Here is a 17,415-nt window from a genome sequence, read left to right as displayed (position 1 = left end):
TTGAAAAAAAAGCCACAATAAAAGTAAAAATCAACCACTTTTGCCACATGAGCACATCATTTGCTGTCGGCCTTAATGAGCTTCAGTACTATCAGTTTAGCCTTTCGGGGCAAATGTTTGACAAGACGCTATCGTGATAAGATTGTCAGGAAAAAAAAACAACCTCTTCTGTCTTAATGTTGATCAGGCATGACTCCAGGGAGCAGAATTTAGAAGCAGGGCGGGCGGACCCCAGTTCCGTGTGTCACTGGCCCACTTCTTGGAAACGGCATGAGTCGACTCCCTTCTGTTTGTTGCCAGTGCTTTCGCAACTGGGAACGCTCCAATTCAAATAAGCGTTATTCAGCCTTGACATTCTACTTTTTTTCCCCCCAAAGACAGTGGGGGTATGTCGGCAAAAAAAATGCACTGCTCACATTTCAAACCCCCCAAATGTCCTTTGAAAGCAAGCCGTATCCCGTTTGCGCTCCCTGAAATATCCCTAAACCCCAACAGACTGACGTCTCCCGTCTCATTGTCACAAGACATCTCGGCGTTCTAAAGAGGGCCTGATCAAAGGCGGCGTTCTATTGGAACAGCGGCACTCTCAACTCTCCCCGCATGGCGTTCACAAGCGCGGCCCGCTGCGATCAAAACAAGACTCCCGAAGGATCGAGCCGCGCGTTCCGTCACTGCCGCCGTTGTCTGTCGCTTTCCCTCCATAACCTTCATCGGATAAAACATCGAAATCCATTTATCCTCCAAGATGATTGAAACTCAGTGTCTGATTTGAATAAAAACATTAATAGCTGTGATTGCTTTTTGCGACTTCAAGTCCTCTGAATGGCAGAAGAGTCATTTTCCATCCCCCTTCGAGGTTATTATTCTGTCATCTGCGCAAATTTATACTTCTCGTCGCAAAACGGCTTGACCCGATAACCCCATTCATTTTATCCTCCTATGTTTGTTACATTATGTTTTACCTTTTTTTTTGAAAATAAATTCCCTTTTTCTGAGCTTTATCCTACCATCCATTTTTTCCCCACTTACTCCACATCAATCAAAAGGGGTGTGCATCTCTCCACAAAACATGATTCGATACATTTGTCGATACGTGGGTCGCAATATGATTCGAGATAATGATTTTAACCCTGGAGAACCCAAGAACCCTTTTTTTCTTTGGAAAATTATGAATTATACATTAAATGACTGCTATAAGTTCACTGAACACCAAAATATGTTTTTTCAATTTTAACCCTTTTTTTTTTAACTAGCTCAGAGTTGCTAATTTATCAAAATATATATATAAAACATACTCCTAGGCATTCTGTAACATGATATGAAATAGTTTAACAAAAAAAAACACAATTTTACCATCTGATGGTTTGCTGAGAAGATGGTTTTGCTTGTATTGATTTCCAGCTCAACAAAACAGCATGTTGCCAGCCATCTTGTCACCACCACTCTGGCTCATGTAAGTGCAATATTCCATCCACTAGAGGGCCCCATGCAGGGGTCAGAAGTGGCACTCTGGACTTTTGAAGTTAAATTTGTAAAAAAAAAAAAAAAAAAAAAGGTCTTTGTTATTTGAGTAGCAGAATTTATCGGGGCCAAATTTGACCCCGTGGGTTCTCCAGGGTTAAAATGCAACGGTACGATTCGGTTCAATTCAGTGAGATTATGTTTTTGAATCGATATGGTATGGCTGTAGCTTTTTGCCATATTTATTAACATGCAAAAACATGTAAAAGTTCTCCAAAGCCCAAACTGTAATAAACAATAAAAAAAAAAACATTATATATCCCCTTTAAAAATCAGCTCACAAGTTAAGCCACTTGTGTCATGTGTGTCCAGATGGAGCTTTTACTGGCAAGTGCTTTGCCAATGTATTATTGCTCAATAATGCTCATAAGGGAAGGAAACAGATGTCCACTGTAAAAGCTTAACATCCCATTGTTAGCTGAGACATGAGGACAGTGGGTTTTTTTTTTTTTTGCGCGCAATAGTCTGCACCATGCAGAGGGTTTGTGAAGGGTTTAAATTTTAAAGAGCATGCGTTGTTGTTTTTTTCTGAAAAGTTCAATTTATGTTCTGAGGTAACTTGCACCCGCTGGGTAATTATTATGACTATATACGAGTAAATGTGTTTTAGCTGAACAAAGCAGAAAACAAAAAAAAAATAAAATAAAAATTTGTAAGCAAATTAGTATTCAAGAAAGCTTACTGTGTCTTTTTTATTACAGTACAATGTTTTAATATTAAATGTGGACTGTACCATTGACTGGCGTGAAAAGCATCACCGAACGACACTTGTGAGTCCCCTCGACAAGATCTACAGATTTGCGTCATCGACGGAAAGTCGCAACCGTTTTTCTTCCACTCCCACGTTGTTGTAATTGCGACGGACAGCTTAGGGTTTGCCTGCCGGTGTTTGTTTGTAAAAAGTCAACAGCTGCAAGAATAACCAGATTTTTTCAAGGGGGGGAAAAAAACACTCCTTTTATGGATTTTATTTTCCTGAAATTCAGTGAACTAGGGGGCAAACGACCTAGAAAAATAACATATTCAAAAAAGAGCGTTCCCCTTCAAAACAAGTAGCGTCTATTCAATATGCAATTAATTCTCACGACTGGCAGAATTTTTAACCACCGACTAATCGATGACATGCTCCTGACAAGAAAATCGTTTTTCGACGAAGATACCAGCGAAAACAAAAAAAAAAGTTTGAATCTGAACGTATGGCTGGGAGCTGAAAAGCAAAAGGCTGAATGAGAAGCTTGGCAAGCGGGCGCACGCATGGCGGCTTACTGCTGACTTTGCTCAATCGACGCCGAGCGGAAACGGCGGAGGAGCGTACGAAATCCAGATGTAGACAAAGCAAGAGAGAGAGCGGGCGAGCGAGAGAGAGAGAGAGAGAGAGGAAAGAAGCAGACGTGTTGCGCGGCTCCTTTCGTGTCAGCGGAGATCCGCCCGATCTGTGATTATCAGAGCTCGGGAAACAAGCAAACATGTCATCTGGCTCTGTCGGCGCTGCCATTTGCCTCACTTTGTTTTTCCCTGGAGAGAGATGACAGACGATAACAACTCTTGCTATGTTAATGAACAAGAGCGAAAATAGCTTGGACGATTAAGGTGAACTAAAAATACCATTTAAAAGTCTATTTTAAAACGAGATTTCTTCATCGCTTTAAATGACATTTAGCAAAGACAGGTGCGGAAAAAGTGCTTCTCTCAAGGCACATTTATTTCATTGAGACTTGTGGGAGCTTTTATCCACCACACAAAAAAAATATATACTTCCTCCAAGTCCATTTCTCAACACATCCAACACTCTGCATGTAAATTGCACAGTGGAATTCTATTAGCCGGCAAAGCTCGCAGGGGCGAGTATGAATTATGGATTAATGAATTCCCCGGATTGCATCTTGTTGTCTCAGCTGTATATCAAGACCGCACACGAGTAGTTAGAAACATTGCACAGCCGGTGAGAGGTTATCCACAGTGCTGTGTGTAAGGTTCTTGTCCAGAGGCTCAAACAATCCCAGGCTTATTTGGGGCGCAAAAAAGCGGCGATGACTGCATGAAGAAAGCACGCACACGCCGGGCCAACAGGCACAATTCCCAACTAGGGCCATTTGCGACCGTTTGGGAATTGGAGGAAACACGCTGTGAAATCTTATTCGGCTGTTTGGAAGTCAACTGAAATGTGTTTTCTTTAGCGTCTGCAAGCCACTAAATGTTAGCCCCAAAAAAACATCTACGGTAATTGTGATTATTTTTTTGTATTTTTTTTTTTTACAAAAACCAAGAAGTCACACCACCAAAGTGATTTTTTTTCTTTTTTTTCTTCTTCTTTTTTTTTCTGGAGCTCAGTATTGTTCATTCGGTAATTTTACCGATTTGACATGTCATCATCACTGCTCTCTCTCTTTTATTTATTTATTTATTTATTTTTTATTTTGTATGTGAGTGAGAATGTGTATGTGGGTGTGTGCGTGCGTGTGAGTGTGTATTCATTAGTTCACCTAAAACCTATTTTAAAAAAAAAAAGCGCATTTTCTATAACATGTCCCCTGTGAGCAACCGAATTTGTAAGAACACAAAAGAGCGCGTCGGCAAACAACGTATGCCCACACGTGGCGCCATAAAACGCTGACGCCATATGCGCGCTTGCTAATGCCAACTGGGTGAAATATGGCCGCCGCCGCGCTCGGCGGTGTGACTTATCGCCTAATCATTAGAGGCGTGTGGTGAAGAGATAGGACCTTGTTGCAGCTGCTCTGACACTTATTTGCGAAACAAAATGGTGACAGATATGACTCTAGGTCTCCATTTTTTGCGAGCTGTTGAAACACATCCTGATAAAGGTTTTGATCCCTCTCCCACCAAGCCATTCTTTTTCTATTTGATTTAGTTAGCCTTAAATACCGTCGACGAGGGACTCCAGTCACATCACTTCACATAAATCCCATGACTTGACTCGAGTCAGACTTAAGCCGCCCGTTTTAGAACTTGGGGCTTGGCCTGGTGGGTGGTGTCTGGTCGGTGCTGGATGGCACTTTCCTTTCTTTGGTCCTTCCTCGGGTCTCCTGACAACCTCACGACTCTGGCTGGAAGTGTTCGGTGTAGGTGAACGGTATGGGATTTTTAAATAGGTTTTAGGTGAACTAATGAATACACGCACATACACATAATCACCCACAAAAAAAAAAAAAAAAAAAGAGAGCAATGATGATGACATGTCAAATCGGTAAAATTACCGAATGAACAATACTGAGCTCTCCAGGAAAAAAAAAAAAAGAGAACTTGGGGCTTTGCCTGGCTAAAACTGTTGAATGACTCGACTCGACTTTGGTGTTCATGAAGCTCGACTTCATTTTGACTTGAACTACAAGACAAGTGATTGTAGGGGATTTTGGGGGGGGAAATGTGATGATAAGCAAGTACAGATCATGAAATCTGGTTCAAGAGTTATGTTCTTGATGAAAATGGTAAAAAGAACTCCAATATTAAAGAGACCACATCTATTACACTTAATCCGTCATTACAATCTTAATTAAAACTGCTGGGTCAAAAGTAAGCAAAATTTTGTGAAATATAGCTAACCCAGTGCAGGGTCCAAAAGGGACCAAGCCAAGGCAGGGTGATTTATAACCGACGCATTTGGTTGAGGATTTCACCCAGCATATGACTCAAGATTTTGATCCAACAGGAATTGGGTTACCAGGTTATCAGTATAGCTGTGGTACAAAACAGTACTAGTTTTGTTACTCACATTTTCTAAGACGAGGTTTGGCACGTTTTTTTTTACACCTGATGCTACCCACCTAATTTTGTTACATTAAATTGACAGTTATTTACAAAACTGTGTCCAAAATGAGGACCATCTTCCACTCTTAAATCCAATCTTCAACCCAATCTTCTGGGTCAAAATAACTAGCCCAACCTTGGGTTAAATTGATCAAATCTGCTCAAAATTCACAGTTACTTAAATTAAGAAAGAGGATGGAACAAACGGGATAATAAACTAAAGGGTAACCCAAAAAGTTGGATGGGTTCCTTTTTTCCCCAGTTTGGGTTATTTTTTACGCAACTATTTGAGGGTAACGAAGGCTGGTTTGAGACCGTGCAGTAAAGCTAACTAATGTACTGTTGTTGTGACCGAGCATGACTTGACTTATTTGTTTGTCAAGATTTGATTAGACTTGCTTGAGCTTTGGTAAAGACTTGACTTGGCTTTCTAGATTTTCGCCACAGTAACTTGGGACTTGCTTGAAACTTGAAGGTTCAGATTTATGACTCGCGCATACCATATGTGACTCACTACTTAATACAGACCACTCCATTGTGTATCGTATCTTCCCTCCCGACCATTTGAGCGTCCGCTCGTTAGCATGCGCGCCGGCATGCCGACGCTGCTACGCAGATGAATGCGTGACCGCGAGTCATCCGGCGCGGTTACGTTTCTCGGCGCGACTCCCATTTCCTCCGTTCCATTCATTTCCATCACGGTTGGCATTAGGATGCGCGAAAGCCTTCGCCGATCACTGTCAGTTGCACGGGTTCCACAAAGCGTGGTCAAGGAATCGTCAACAGCAAAAGACGTAAAAACTGGACTGTCTTTGAATTTATTAGGTGGACAAACTTTTTGGATTCAACTTTTTCTTTTTTTTCTTCTTTTTTTTTCCTGGAGAGCTCAGTATTGTTCATTCGGTAATTTTACCGATTTGACATTTCATCATCATTGCTCTCCTTTATTTATTTTTTTAATTTTAATTTTAATTATTTTTTATTTTTTTGTATGTGGGTGAGTATGTGCGTGTGTGCGTGCGTGTGTGTGTATTCATTAGTTCACCTAAAACCTATTAAAAAATCCCATACCGTTCACCTAAGCCGAACACTTCCAGCCAGAGTCGTGAGGCCGTCAGGAGACCCGAGGAAGGACCAAAGAAAAGAAAGGACTTTTTCAAATTCATTATTTACTTGGTGGTGTGCTATGAGATTTATGTAAAATGGATGCCTTGGCTCAATGAAGGCTAGGATACTGGTTTATGTAACATGGGCTCAGGATTGTGTACATGCAAGATGTATGGTGTTGTTGCTTTTACTGATCATTCGCTGTCTGTATTGTAACAGATCCAATTCAACCACGACATTCTCGTGACAAATAAGAGAAAAGATCGATGTTGTGTGGTTTGGAAATTACACATTTTGGCATCTCACTTATGAGCATTCTTTCCGGTTCATGTCAATCGCGAAATGAGGTTGGTCTGCAGTACGGACCATGAACAAGCAATTGATAGCATAAAACCATCCACCTCATTTGTCCTCCACTGCCAAGATGGCCGTCATCGGGCCAAACGGGGACAGCTGTACAAAAACGGCACCAAGCCATGTTTCCATTCTTTTACATCCGCAAGCTTAGCCAACTGCGTGTCAACAATAACGTATCGCATGGTTGGGTTGAATTGGCTGGGTCGGTTCGAAAACGGACGAATTCCCAAGTTAGAAATGTTGAGCAATGACAGGTACAGAGCTTGGTGAGGACGATGCCCGAACAAGACACAGATGGACCGACCATGCGGGTCGAGTCAATGACAACAGGTATCACAATTGTCTTGTGTCCTTTTCCTGGCAGGCTGCAGCACAATGTTAATCAGATTGTCTGCAAACAATCCAATTATTTGTTGGACAGATATGAATACATTTTAATTTATGCATTAAAAGCCCTGCTTGAATTGATCTTGAGTCTTGTTAGACACTCGAGTAACTCGTTAGGATATTTTATTAATGTAACCTAGTGGTTCTCGAATGCTTTACAAGCACCACCTCAACAACTTCTTCGTTTTCGAATTACCGCCGTGATGGCCAACATTAAATATCGTTGCCACAATTAGCGACAGACACTTTCAAAGCAGACTTGTAAATTCTGGATATGTGTGCATTTTATTTCATGAAACCCAGACTGTGGATGATAGGACAAACGACGACTTCTCAATTCCAGCGAGGGTTGCAAGTACGAGTAGCCTACACGTGCATGCACCTGTCGAAACCAAAATGCCAGGGGCAATTATCTGTGCCAGTGTTGCGTGTTGGCATTTCTCGCCCACATAATGAACATGACAAGCCGATATTCACCCAGTAACCAGGCAAGGAACAACTCAAAACCTCTTTTGCGTTGAAAAGAAGAACCTTGCGAACCACAGATGAGGGCCCTTTACAGCCGCTTGCAGCTCTAGTTAGGGCCCTCGCAGCAACTGCTGCAAGGTCCCTATGGTTTCTTTATCCTCAACTTACTAGCAAACCACACTTGGTAAATCACTGGTCTAATCATTTGTAATAGCCGCTGAAGGGAAAACAACCATGGTTTGATATGTCCTCATGTAACCTCTTATATAAGGATATGTTGTTGTCCTGAACTGTTGTACGAATCCAGGTGCCGAACAATTTGTAAATAAAGGGCGGAATCAGCCTGGGAGTGAATGCCTTGTTTATACTACAGTCTTCCCTGCTTCGCAAACATGTTTTCGAGAGTGCCTGGGAGAGGGCTTGGACAGCCCGGTTTCTCACGCTCACAACTTTTTGTTAACGAATAAAAGACGGAGCGGCACACGGTCCGGGGTAGAGTCAGCTGTGGAATACGTACGATTGCCCAGCCGTTTTGTAGCTCGTTCTACCCGGACCGTTGGCTCTCCGGTCTAGTGTCAAGGTAAGCGCTGAGGATGATCATATTATGCTGCTTAGCGTTGAAGTGTGTTGATTGCTGTTTACGGGGACTAAAAGGCACCATTATTCTAGCAAAGTGAGGTGTGTTGATTGCTGTTTGCGGGGAATAAAAGGTACAATTATTCTAGCACAGTACAGGTGTTGATTGCTGTTTGCGGGGAATAAAAGGCACAATTATTCTAGCACAGTACAGGTATTGATTGCTGTTTGCGGGGAATAAAAGGCACCATTATTCTAGCAAAGTGAGGTGTGTTGATTGCTGTTTGCGGGGAATAAAAGGTACAATTATTCTAGCACCGTACAGATGTTGATTGCTGTTTGCGGGGAATAAAAGGTACAATTATTCTAGCACAGTACAGGTGTTGATTGCTGTTTGCGGAGAATAAAAGGTACAATTATTCTAGCACAGTACAGGTGTTGATTGCTGTTTGCGGGGAATAAAAGGCACCATTATTCTAGTAAAGTGAGGTGTGTTGATTGCTGTTTGCGGGGAATAAAAGGTACAATTATTCTAGCACAGTACAGGTGTTGATTGCTATTTGCGGGGAATAAAAGGTACAATTATTCTAGCAAAGTACAGGTGTTGATTGCGGGGAATAAAAGGTAAAATTATTCTAGCACACTACAGGTGTTGATTGCTGTTTACGGGGAATAAAAGGCACAATTATTCTAGCACAGTATATCAGTCTCTGTGTATTCATTGTTACCGCCGATCACTCGCGATCCTGCCTAAAAATATAAAGGTGAAGTAGTGTTTTCCACAAAACAGCCACCAATGAGGAGACAGATGATGAGTTCACTGACCTGAGCTGAGATGTCCGCCTCTCTCTTGTTTCGGCCTTGAGAAAGCCATCTTGCCGTCACCGTCCGTCCTCTCTGTAACCCTTTGCGAAGCGGAAAAACACAAGCAGAAGATTAACAGAGTGCAGTCTGTTCTATTATTTTAAATAAATGAAGCTCTGTGGCTCGTCTGTTTTCCTTCCATGACTCGTTTCACTGAGAAGAATCACGAGCCTCACCGCAAGCTGGTCAAAAACAAATCTCCAGACATGAATTTGTGTCGTGTGATTCACACAAACATTGGATCTGGAAGGTTTCATTCAAGCGGGAAAGCGATGAGCGCAACAAAAGACTCGCAGTGCTCCATTTGCATCGCTAAACAACAAAGATTGGCAGAGAGATGTGTGCCTTCTAGCAAAAAAAGAAGGGGGGGCAAAATTGCTGATCGACTTGTTTCTTCAAGGTAAGGCAGATCAAATGCCCCCCCCCCGTTCCCCATCCAGCAAAAGTCATAATTATTCGCGGATAACACGGAAAAGAATCCATAAAACGTCAGCAGCGGCACTTGGGCCTGGAATGGTTCCCGACAGGCGAGAGCAAACACGTCAGTGGCATTTGAGCCAAGAAAAAGAAGAATTGAAAAGGAGAGGCCGTTTCCCCAGCGCTGGACTCGTCCGTCATTTAGAACCTCTCATTTGCATAAAATTCAATTGCGGGGAACGAGACGCTGACGCAATCTCAAAACACAAAGTCTAACTAGGAAGAGAGGGGAGGCAAATTGATTTGTATGAAATAAAAAGAATGCAGACGCATCAAAATCGCTAAAACACTCATTTTTCTTGTGCTTCTGAGCAGAGGTTGGGTCGTTTCTTAAAAAAAAAAAAAAGAAAGAAAGAAATCAACTGTTGTGATTGGGTGCTGTACAAATAAACAGAATTGGACACCCTGTGCAAGTGCAGGCTCCAAAACACAACCATAACAAAATTGAAATTCACATCATCATCCTTTGGAGAGAACTGCCCTACATTCATAAACGCTCTCCCCAGATGCTGTGCGGTGACAACTACGTGTGCACGCCAACACGCGCACCTGCGACTGAGTGCGTAGTGTAAACGCACAAGCCAGCCCTACGAATTTAGCTTGAAAAATCTTTCTTATTGTGGAAAATTGAGTTTTTTTTAAAGTCAGCATACAAAAAAGTTGTTCTGAAAAAACATTCACTGTTGTTGACCTTTTTTAGAAAACCGCGTACTTACAGTGCCATGAAAAAGTGTTTCTAAAATGAGTTTTTTGGCATCGTTTCCCCACTTTAATGTTTAATAACACTAGGGTTCTTCAATACCACAAAAACTATTCAAAGCTTCCTGACCTAGTGAGAGAAAGAACATCATACCAACTAGGGGTGTTAAAAAAAAATCGATTCGGCAATATATCGCGATATTACAGAGCACAATTCTCGGATCGATTCGATATGCGGCTGAATCGATTTTTAAACATAAATTTTTTTATGGGAATATTCAACAAAACGTCTTACTTAGGGTCAGGGTTCACACGTTAAGCATGGAAAAATTTTATATTAATGGAACATTAAGTCTTAATATTTTATTTCAATGCTGTTCAAACATGAAACAGATTGCAACAGATTGTTTGTTAACTCATTCACTGCCATTGACATCATAAATTCATTTGAACTATTTCCAGTAGTTTAACATTTTTTTCCCACTTTTGTTAACAAGAGTATGAAAACCTAGAATTTTTTTGGGGGACATTTAGAACAGATATAAAATTTATGATTAATCGTGAGTTAACTAGTGAAGTCGTGCGATTAATTACGATTACAATTTTTAATCACCTGACACCCATCATTTTTAATAATATTTCCTTTAAAAATATATATATATTGTAATTATTTTTTTCCAATTTTTAATAATTTCTCCTTTTTTTTTTTTTAAAGAAAAGATTATTACAAATTAGGGGCGTCAGGCGATTACCATTTTTAATCGTAAATAATCGCATGACTTCACTAGTTAACTCGCGATTAATCACCAATTTTGTATCTGTTCTAATACAATAAAAACAATTCTAGGTTTTTATACTCTTGTTAACAAAAGTGGGAAAAATGTTAAACTAATAAAAGTAGTTCAAATTAATTTTTGACGTCTATAGCCGTCAATGGCAGTGAATGAGTTAAATAAAGTGGCTCGCCTAAAGTTTCAGATAAATAAATACATTTTCGTACAAATCTTACAGTGTACATGTACAAGTTTACATATTAGTATTTTCTAAATTTGAGTTTAAAAAAAAGCGCAATCATCAATTTAAAGATTTGTATCGGGATTAATCGGTATCGAATCGAATCGTGACTGATGAATCGGGATACGAATCGAATCGCCAGGTAGTAGGCAAGTCACACACACCCCTAATACCAACAGTCAAAAATGGTGGCGGTAGTAATGTGATGGTCTAGGGCTGCTTTGCGAATTCAAAACCTGGAGGACTCGCTGCGATTAATCGAACCAAGAATTTACCAGAAAATCCTAAAGGATAATGTTTCCCCTTGTGGCCACAGCATACTTACCAATTTAAAACAATGACAAAAGGTGGCGTGTCTTTGGGGAGTCATTAAAAAAAACTAATTTGAGGCTGAACTCGCATGTCTTAAGCAGACTTCCGTTGAGGAGTGAGTAAACGAGGCAGAAGTCGTCATTAGGGGGCTCTCAAGCTTCGGCATACTCGGCGGTGATCGTTAGCTCGCTGGCTCGTGATTTACGGAGTGGAAACAAGCGAATAATGTGACTACAATCGACAATCTGTGACTACAGCGGCAGAGTGCGGGGTGCAGCGTAGGAAAAAAACGATCAATCTCGACCGGGGGGGGGGTAAACGGGGAGGCTGTAACCTGGATATGAGATGCGATACTGATCACATTTCATTTGTGCCACCTTATGTTTCAGTTCGGTTTTAAAAAACAATAATTGCAACAACAAAAATTCCCGCTCAACATTGTGATTGTAATTTAATATGTGATTATTTTATTTATTATAATAAACAATATCAGATTTGTTAAAACATTCAATGTTTTTGGTCTTTTCTTGATCCATTGAGCATTTTTGACAAAAGCATGTCAGACATGAATACGCCTACAATATCACTTTTCAGGAACCCCCCCCCCCCCCCCCCCGAATATGCATGGTCATACAGCATACAGACCTCTGACACTCAAGCCGCGCCGTTTCTGTTTCAATCATTCTGCCATTTCCTCCGTGGGCCCCCTGAGGGACTCTCGGGTGACACTGGCACTCATAACTCATTCAAACGGCGCGGCGAGATCTACTGTATCAGACAGGCGGCACAAAGATAGGAAGGAGAGGAAGAGGGATGGGCATGGCCCTCGTTATCTTCTTGACAAATGCTTGCTGGATTTCCCTTTTGTCAAAGGGATGCTGCAAGGGCGAACAAACTGAGGATCATATATATATATATATATATATATATATATATATATATTAGGGTTGTAATGAAAAACAATTTGAACTGGAAAAAAAGTTTTTTTTTATTTAAAACATGCGAGTGCATCAAACCGAATCATCCCATTTGAAATATAATCAAGATACGTATCCATATCAAATCGAAAGTAATCCCACCGGGTTGAAGCAAATTGAATCATTCCACTTCTTTCAAATGAAACCGCCCTTGAATCATTTCGCAAGCCACGCGCTAAAATAAAAAACGTATTGAATCATCTTTCTCGGTACATTGGTTATGATGAGATTTAAGAATGGGAACAATCGGATTTGGTTCAAATACTATCCATTAATCACTGAGTCAAAAAAGGAGCTAAGATGGTTAATGGCAGATTTGACAATTCTACAGGTTGCAAAACGGCAACATGAACGTCATTTGCATTTTTTTTCTAATTCTTCCGTAAACTGCTGATTTTTAAGTGTAGTGTTGAAAAGTCACCCGCTCACCACTATTCACTTTTGCATAATAAACAATTGTTCATCCCCGTTGCCTTTGTGCTTTGGATATTAGACGGCAAATGACACAGTGAGGGATTTGAAGCCACCTGAGACTACAAAAATAATTACAGAGGAAAGAAACAGGAAGGAAGACTTTTATAACTAACGATGATGATTATTATTATTATTCATAGTCATTTCCGGGTGTCTGACGCTTGTTTCATGGCTGACTGGACCCGATGTTGCTGATTTTTTTGGGTGTTGTTTGATAAAGTCCCGCGCAGAACGTTTTGGTTTTCTTGTGCAAAACAGAATATTTCCACTCCTTATATGTGAACAGCTGAAAAAAAGATGGAGGTTTTACATATAACGAGAGAGGAGCCTATTGAAGGCAGTCGATCAAGGTGAGCATCTCAAATCATATTTTCCCATTAAAAACAATGGAAATTCAATTTATCTGTTCCAACTTTCCCCTGAAAATTAAAAAAAAAAAATTATTTGCACTTTGAGAAAAACAAAAAAAATCTCATCAGTGCGGCACTAATATTTGTCATTCTTCGCAGAGGATAAAAAATACATAACTGGGAGTCCTGTTATATTGTCTTTTTAGTTTTTAATTTCACCTTTATTTAACCAGGTAAAAATGTTTGAGAGCTAATTCTCATTTACAAACATGACCTTTCTAAATGTGCTGCTGCACTGTTTGCGTTCAATCTGTTACTTCAAGGATTACATTGGGAATTTACTGTAATTTCTCAATCATCGTGTATTTTTAACAATTGACACGGTTGAACACTTGGCAAAATTAGCTCTTGATGAGGGAGCTGCTGACAACGGCTAAATAGTAGCTAATAGGTGGTCTTGCCTTTTGTTACCATGACGACCAGGGGCGGCACTTGGGCCTTCTGGCAAAAATGATATAATCACATTTATTCACAGTGCTAAAGGCAGAACCAGTTATTTCTAGTTTGTATACAAGCAACAACAACAACAAAAAAAAGTTATGTGCTCATTAAACATCCGTGGGTGTTACTATTTTTTTTTTTTTTACGCCTTGGTAGGTCCTTTGGCTAAGAGCTGCAAGAGCATTTAGAGCAGAACAGGAAGCGTCGATAATGGAGAGCTCTCCTCACCTACTCCACGAGCATTTACACACGGCCAAAAAAACTCAATTATGACTAACGCGACGGAGCCCACGCAAGCCCACCAGAGGCGACCTCTCCTTCCGACGAGATGTCTGTTGCGTGGAGGATGTGGCAACGTTGAAGAAGCGCAGATAATAGACGTTGCGCAGTGACTAGAAAGACTCCGCTGCGACCTCACGGCATCACAGATCTCAGTTTCACTGCGAAAAGACTAACTGAATGCTACACATTCATGAATGGCGGCTATTGTTCCGCTCGTCTGCAGTTCACATGACTGGACATGCGTCACACTTGACACTTGGAGTCTTGTTAGTATATTCAAATCACAGGGAGTCCTCTGTTTACAACTGAAGTCTATCCTGTATTACAAACAAAAAAACAGATTTATATTTTGGTCATATTTAGTAGTTTATTACGAACCTATGCTAACACAGTGGTAACGTCATAATACTAAATGTTTGGTGAAAAATCACTGTTCATGTTAGGTTGGAGTTATCTGACCTTTTGGCTAGCTTGGAATTGTTACCACAAAAAAAAAAAAAAGGAAATGTTACAGGTGGCTACTGTGCCAAAATTGTCACCACCCCTAAATTTCTTATCCTAGAATCGCCCCTGCTGCAAGCGCCGTTCGTAACCTCGAAAGGCGTATGTCAGTGCCGTCGTAACTGAGGACACCCCTGTCATTTGGTTAACACGGTATTGGATCCAGCAAAATTCTGCCTTTTAAGGACAAAGAACAAAAAGGGGCAAGGGGGAGCAGCACCGAAGTCGAAGATGCCAATTTGCGACTTGTTCGAGGCAGCAGTCACGATAGACGCAGAAGCGTTTGGCGAATGACTCATTACGCCAAAAGGTGAACAAACTTGGCGTTTTAAAAAGTTCCACCGACATTATTACATTAGTATAATCAGTCCACCAAAAAAAGCCTCGAAATGACTCTTTGTATTAATGGTTGTTTTTTTCCGTCAGCATCCACGCGCAACTGGTTGAATCCAAGTTTTACTCACCCGCTCCGCTGGCTCTTCCCGGGGCGCCGTTCAGCGAGAAGAAAGCGAGAAACAAGAACAAAGATGCGCACGCCGCCGGCGATATGTGGCCATTTTTTTGCCTGTGTTTACTGTACATCCCTGTGACCCTCCGTGGTGCCGCCGCGGCCGCCCCGTCCTCCCTCGTCCTCGCCCGGCTGCTCAACTCTGCCTGCCTCGGTGCCTCCCCTCCGTTCTCCGGTTCCTCTGAGTGTCCAACCACTCGCAGGAGGCGACGACGACACATCCGGCTGGGGCTTTCAAAATAAAGCTAGCTATGGGCATGGGCCACGAGGTTGGGTTTTATTATGAAGTTAGAAATATTGGCCTGTACGACATTTAACTTGATGACAAGAGGTCAGATGCATTAGCCACCTCCCTCTATGCTCAATTATTTTTTTTCTTTCATTTTCATAAATCCAGCTATGAAAATAAGAGAAGGGATGAATAATACATGCAATGGGTTCTATTTTCAATCCGCTGTTTACTCACACACACGTACACACACACTTAATCCTGTTGAATATTTAGGTAGTTGGTCCTTGACGTTTCGAAAATATGAGGCTTGTAGAATGAAATTAAATTTACATAGAATTACTTCAATACTGAATTTAAATAAATTAAATTTAGATTGTATCCGTTTTTTTTATCTTGATAAATGCCAATACTTGTCGTGAGATAGACTGTTTTTAAATCAGCTTCATTTTTGAATTTTTACGATTTATTTTATCAAGAAGTATTGCCAAATTAATTATAATATTTTCACCGTAAATTATTATTTTATTCAGTGTGAATTAGAGCGATTGCCAGCAACACCTGTTTGGTACTGGTGCCAATCAGGCGAAGCGTTCACGGTACTTGGGACAACTGACAACTATTTGGTGTAAAACAATTTGGAAACTTTCAGGGATTGTAACCTCAGGCAAGGGATTATCTGTAAATTTTTGATGGATTAGTAAAAGTATTAAAAACCAATGAGAGATCTTATTACTTTTATTCCTGCAAAACACCTGTTTTATACAAAGAACATGCAAATCAAGTGAGGCATTCAAAGTACTCAGAACAACAGACGACTACTTGGCTTCCTTTACACGGTAAAAACTCCGTCGAGGTTGCGACTAGATTGTAGAAACCAGGCAGATTGTTAAAGGAGGTAAACATTTAATCTATGTAAAAGTCCATTCATGTTAATATTTAAGATAATTCAGGAATGTTTATTTTTTTATTTTATTTAGATCGCTCGGATTAAACTTGATTTACTCCAAAGGGTAAGTATAGTATCTCTTATTAATTCATTCCATTGATCTTGTTGCATATTGAACCAATTTCCTCGACTAGTGTTTGTCCTCAAATGTATTGTTTTTAGTCTCACTCAAGGGCAAGAAGAGGCTGACCAGAGGGATCATTAACCTGATTGAAAACCCTCCAAGCGCAAACCTTTTAAAACGACCACATAAAAAGAACTATTAACCTGCCCAACCGCACACAACAATCCATGCATGTTTTTCTTGGTCCATCATTTGTCCTTTATAGCCTTAAGTGTGTATCTTGATTTGCTGAACACACAAAACCGGTGACCAAAAATACCATAAGCCATTATTCGGGCCACTCCAGTATTGGAGGACAGTCATTTTTACTTTAACCCTGGAGAACCCAAGAACCGTTTTCTTCTTTGGAAAATTATGAATTATACATTAAATGACTGCTATAAGTTCACTGAACACCAAAATATGTTTTTTCAATTTTAACCCTTTTTTTTTAACTAGCTCAGAGTTGCTAATTTATCAATATATATATATAAAACATACTCCTGCGCATTCTCCAACATGATATGAAATAGATTAACAAAAAAAAAAAACAATTTTACCATCTGATGGTTTGCTGAGAAGATGGTTTTGTTTGGATTGATTTCCAGCACAACAAAACAGCACGTTGCCAGCCATCTTGTCACCACCACTCTGGCTCATGTAAGTGCAATATTCATCCACTAGATGGCCCCATGCAGGGGTCAGAAGTGGCACTCTGGACTTTTGAAGTTAAATTTGTAAAAAAAAAGAAAAAAAAAAGGTCTTTGTTATTTGAGTGGCAGAATTTATAGGGGCCAAATTTGACCCTGTGGGTTCTCCAGGGTTAAACGGAAAACAGACAAGTGTAAAAGTAAAATGAACGATGCCATTTTTGCTTGGTTATGTAGCTCACTTTTTTTCTCTATAAGTTGTTTGTAACAGATTTATGTTTATACTGAGACATCTTCAGAGCATAACATTTCAAATGTCTGATGAAACAATTACAAGACAT

At 40.4% G+C, this 17,415-nt stretch overlaps 1 protein-coding gene and 1 long non-coding RNA gene across 2 annotated transcripts in view; one reads left to right on the top strand and one right to left on the bottom strand.

Annotated features, from left to right (window-relative positions):
• The window catches only part of adam19a (ADAM metallopeptidase domain 19a), a 53,002-nt gene extending 37,696 nt beyond the window's left edge, over nucleotides 1-15,306 (bottom strand). Inside the window, exons 1-2 of the mRNA XM_077545115.1 lie at nucleotides 15,100-15,306; nucleotides 9,010-9,089 (exon numbers count right to left, since the gene is read on the bottom strand). Coding sequence (XP_077401241.1) covers nucleotides 9,010-9,089; nucleotides 15,100-15,217 — 198 coding nt within the window. The 5' untranslated portion in view covers nucleotides 15,218-15,306. The remainder of the gene's footprint in view (nucleotides 1-9,009; nucleotides 9,090-15,099) is intronic.
• An 871-nt stretch (nucleotides 15,307-16,177) lies between these two features.
• LOC144035292 (uncharacterized) lies at nucleotides 16,178-17,410 on the top strand. Its single transcript, XR_013288408.1, has 3 exons — nucleotides 16,178-16,270; nucleotides 16,353-16,385; nucleotides 16,484-17,410. It is a non-coding gene; the product is annotated as an uncharacterized LOC144035292 (long non-coding RNA).
• The last annotated feature ends 5 nt before the right edge of the window (nucleotides 17,411-17,415 follow it).

The sequence above is a fragment of the Vanacampus margaritifer genome, chromosome 15 (genome assembly GCF_051991255.1).
Source record: "Vanacampus margaritifer isolate UIUO_Vmar chromosome 15, RoL_Vmar_1.0, whole genome shotgun sequence".
Lineage (NCBI taxonomy): Eukaryota > Metazoa > Chordata > Actinopteri > Syngnathiformes > Syngnathidae > Vanacampus > Vanacampus margaritifer.
This window is presented reverse-complemented; position numbering and strand designations above follow the sequence as displayed.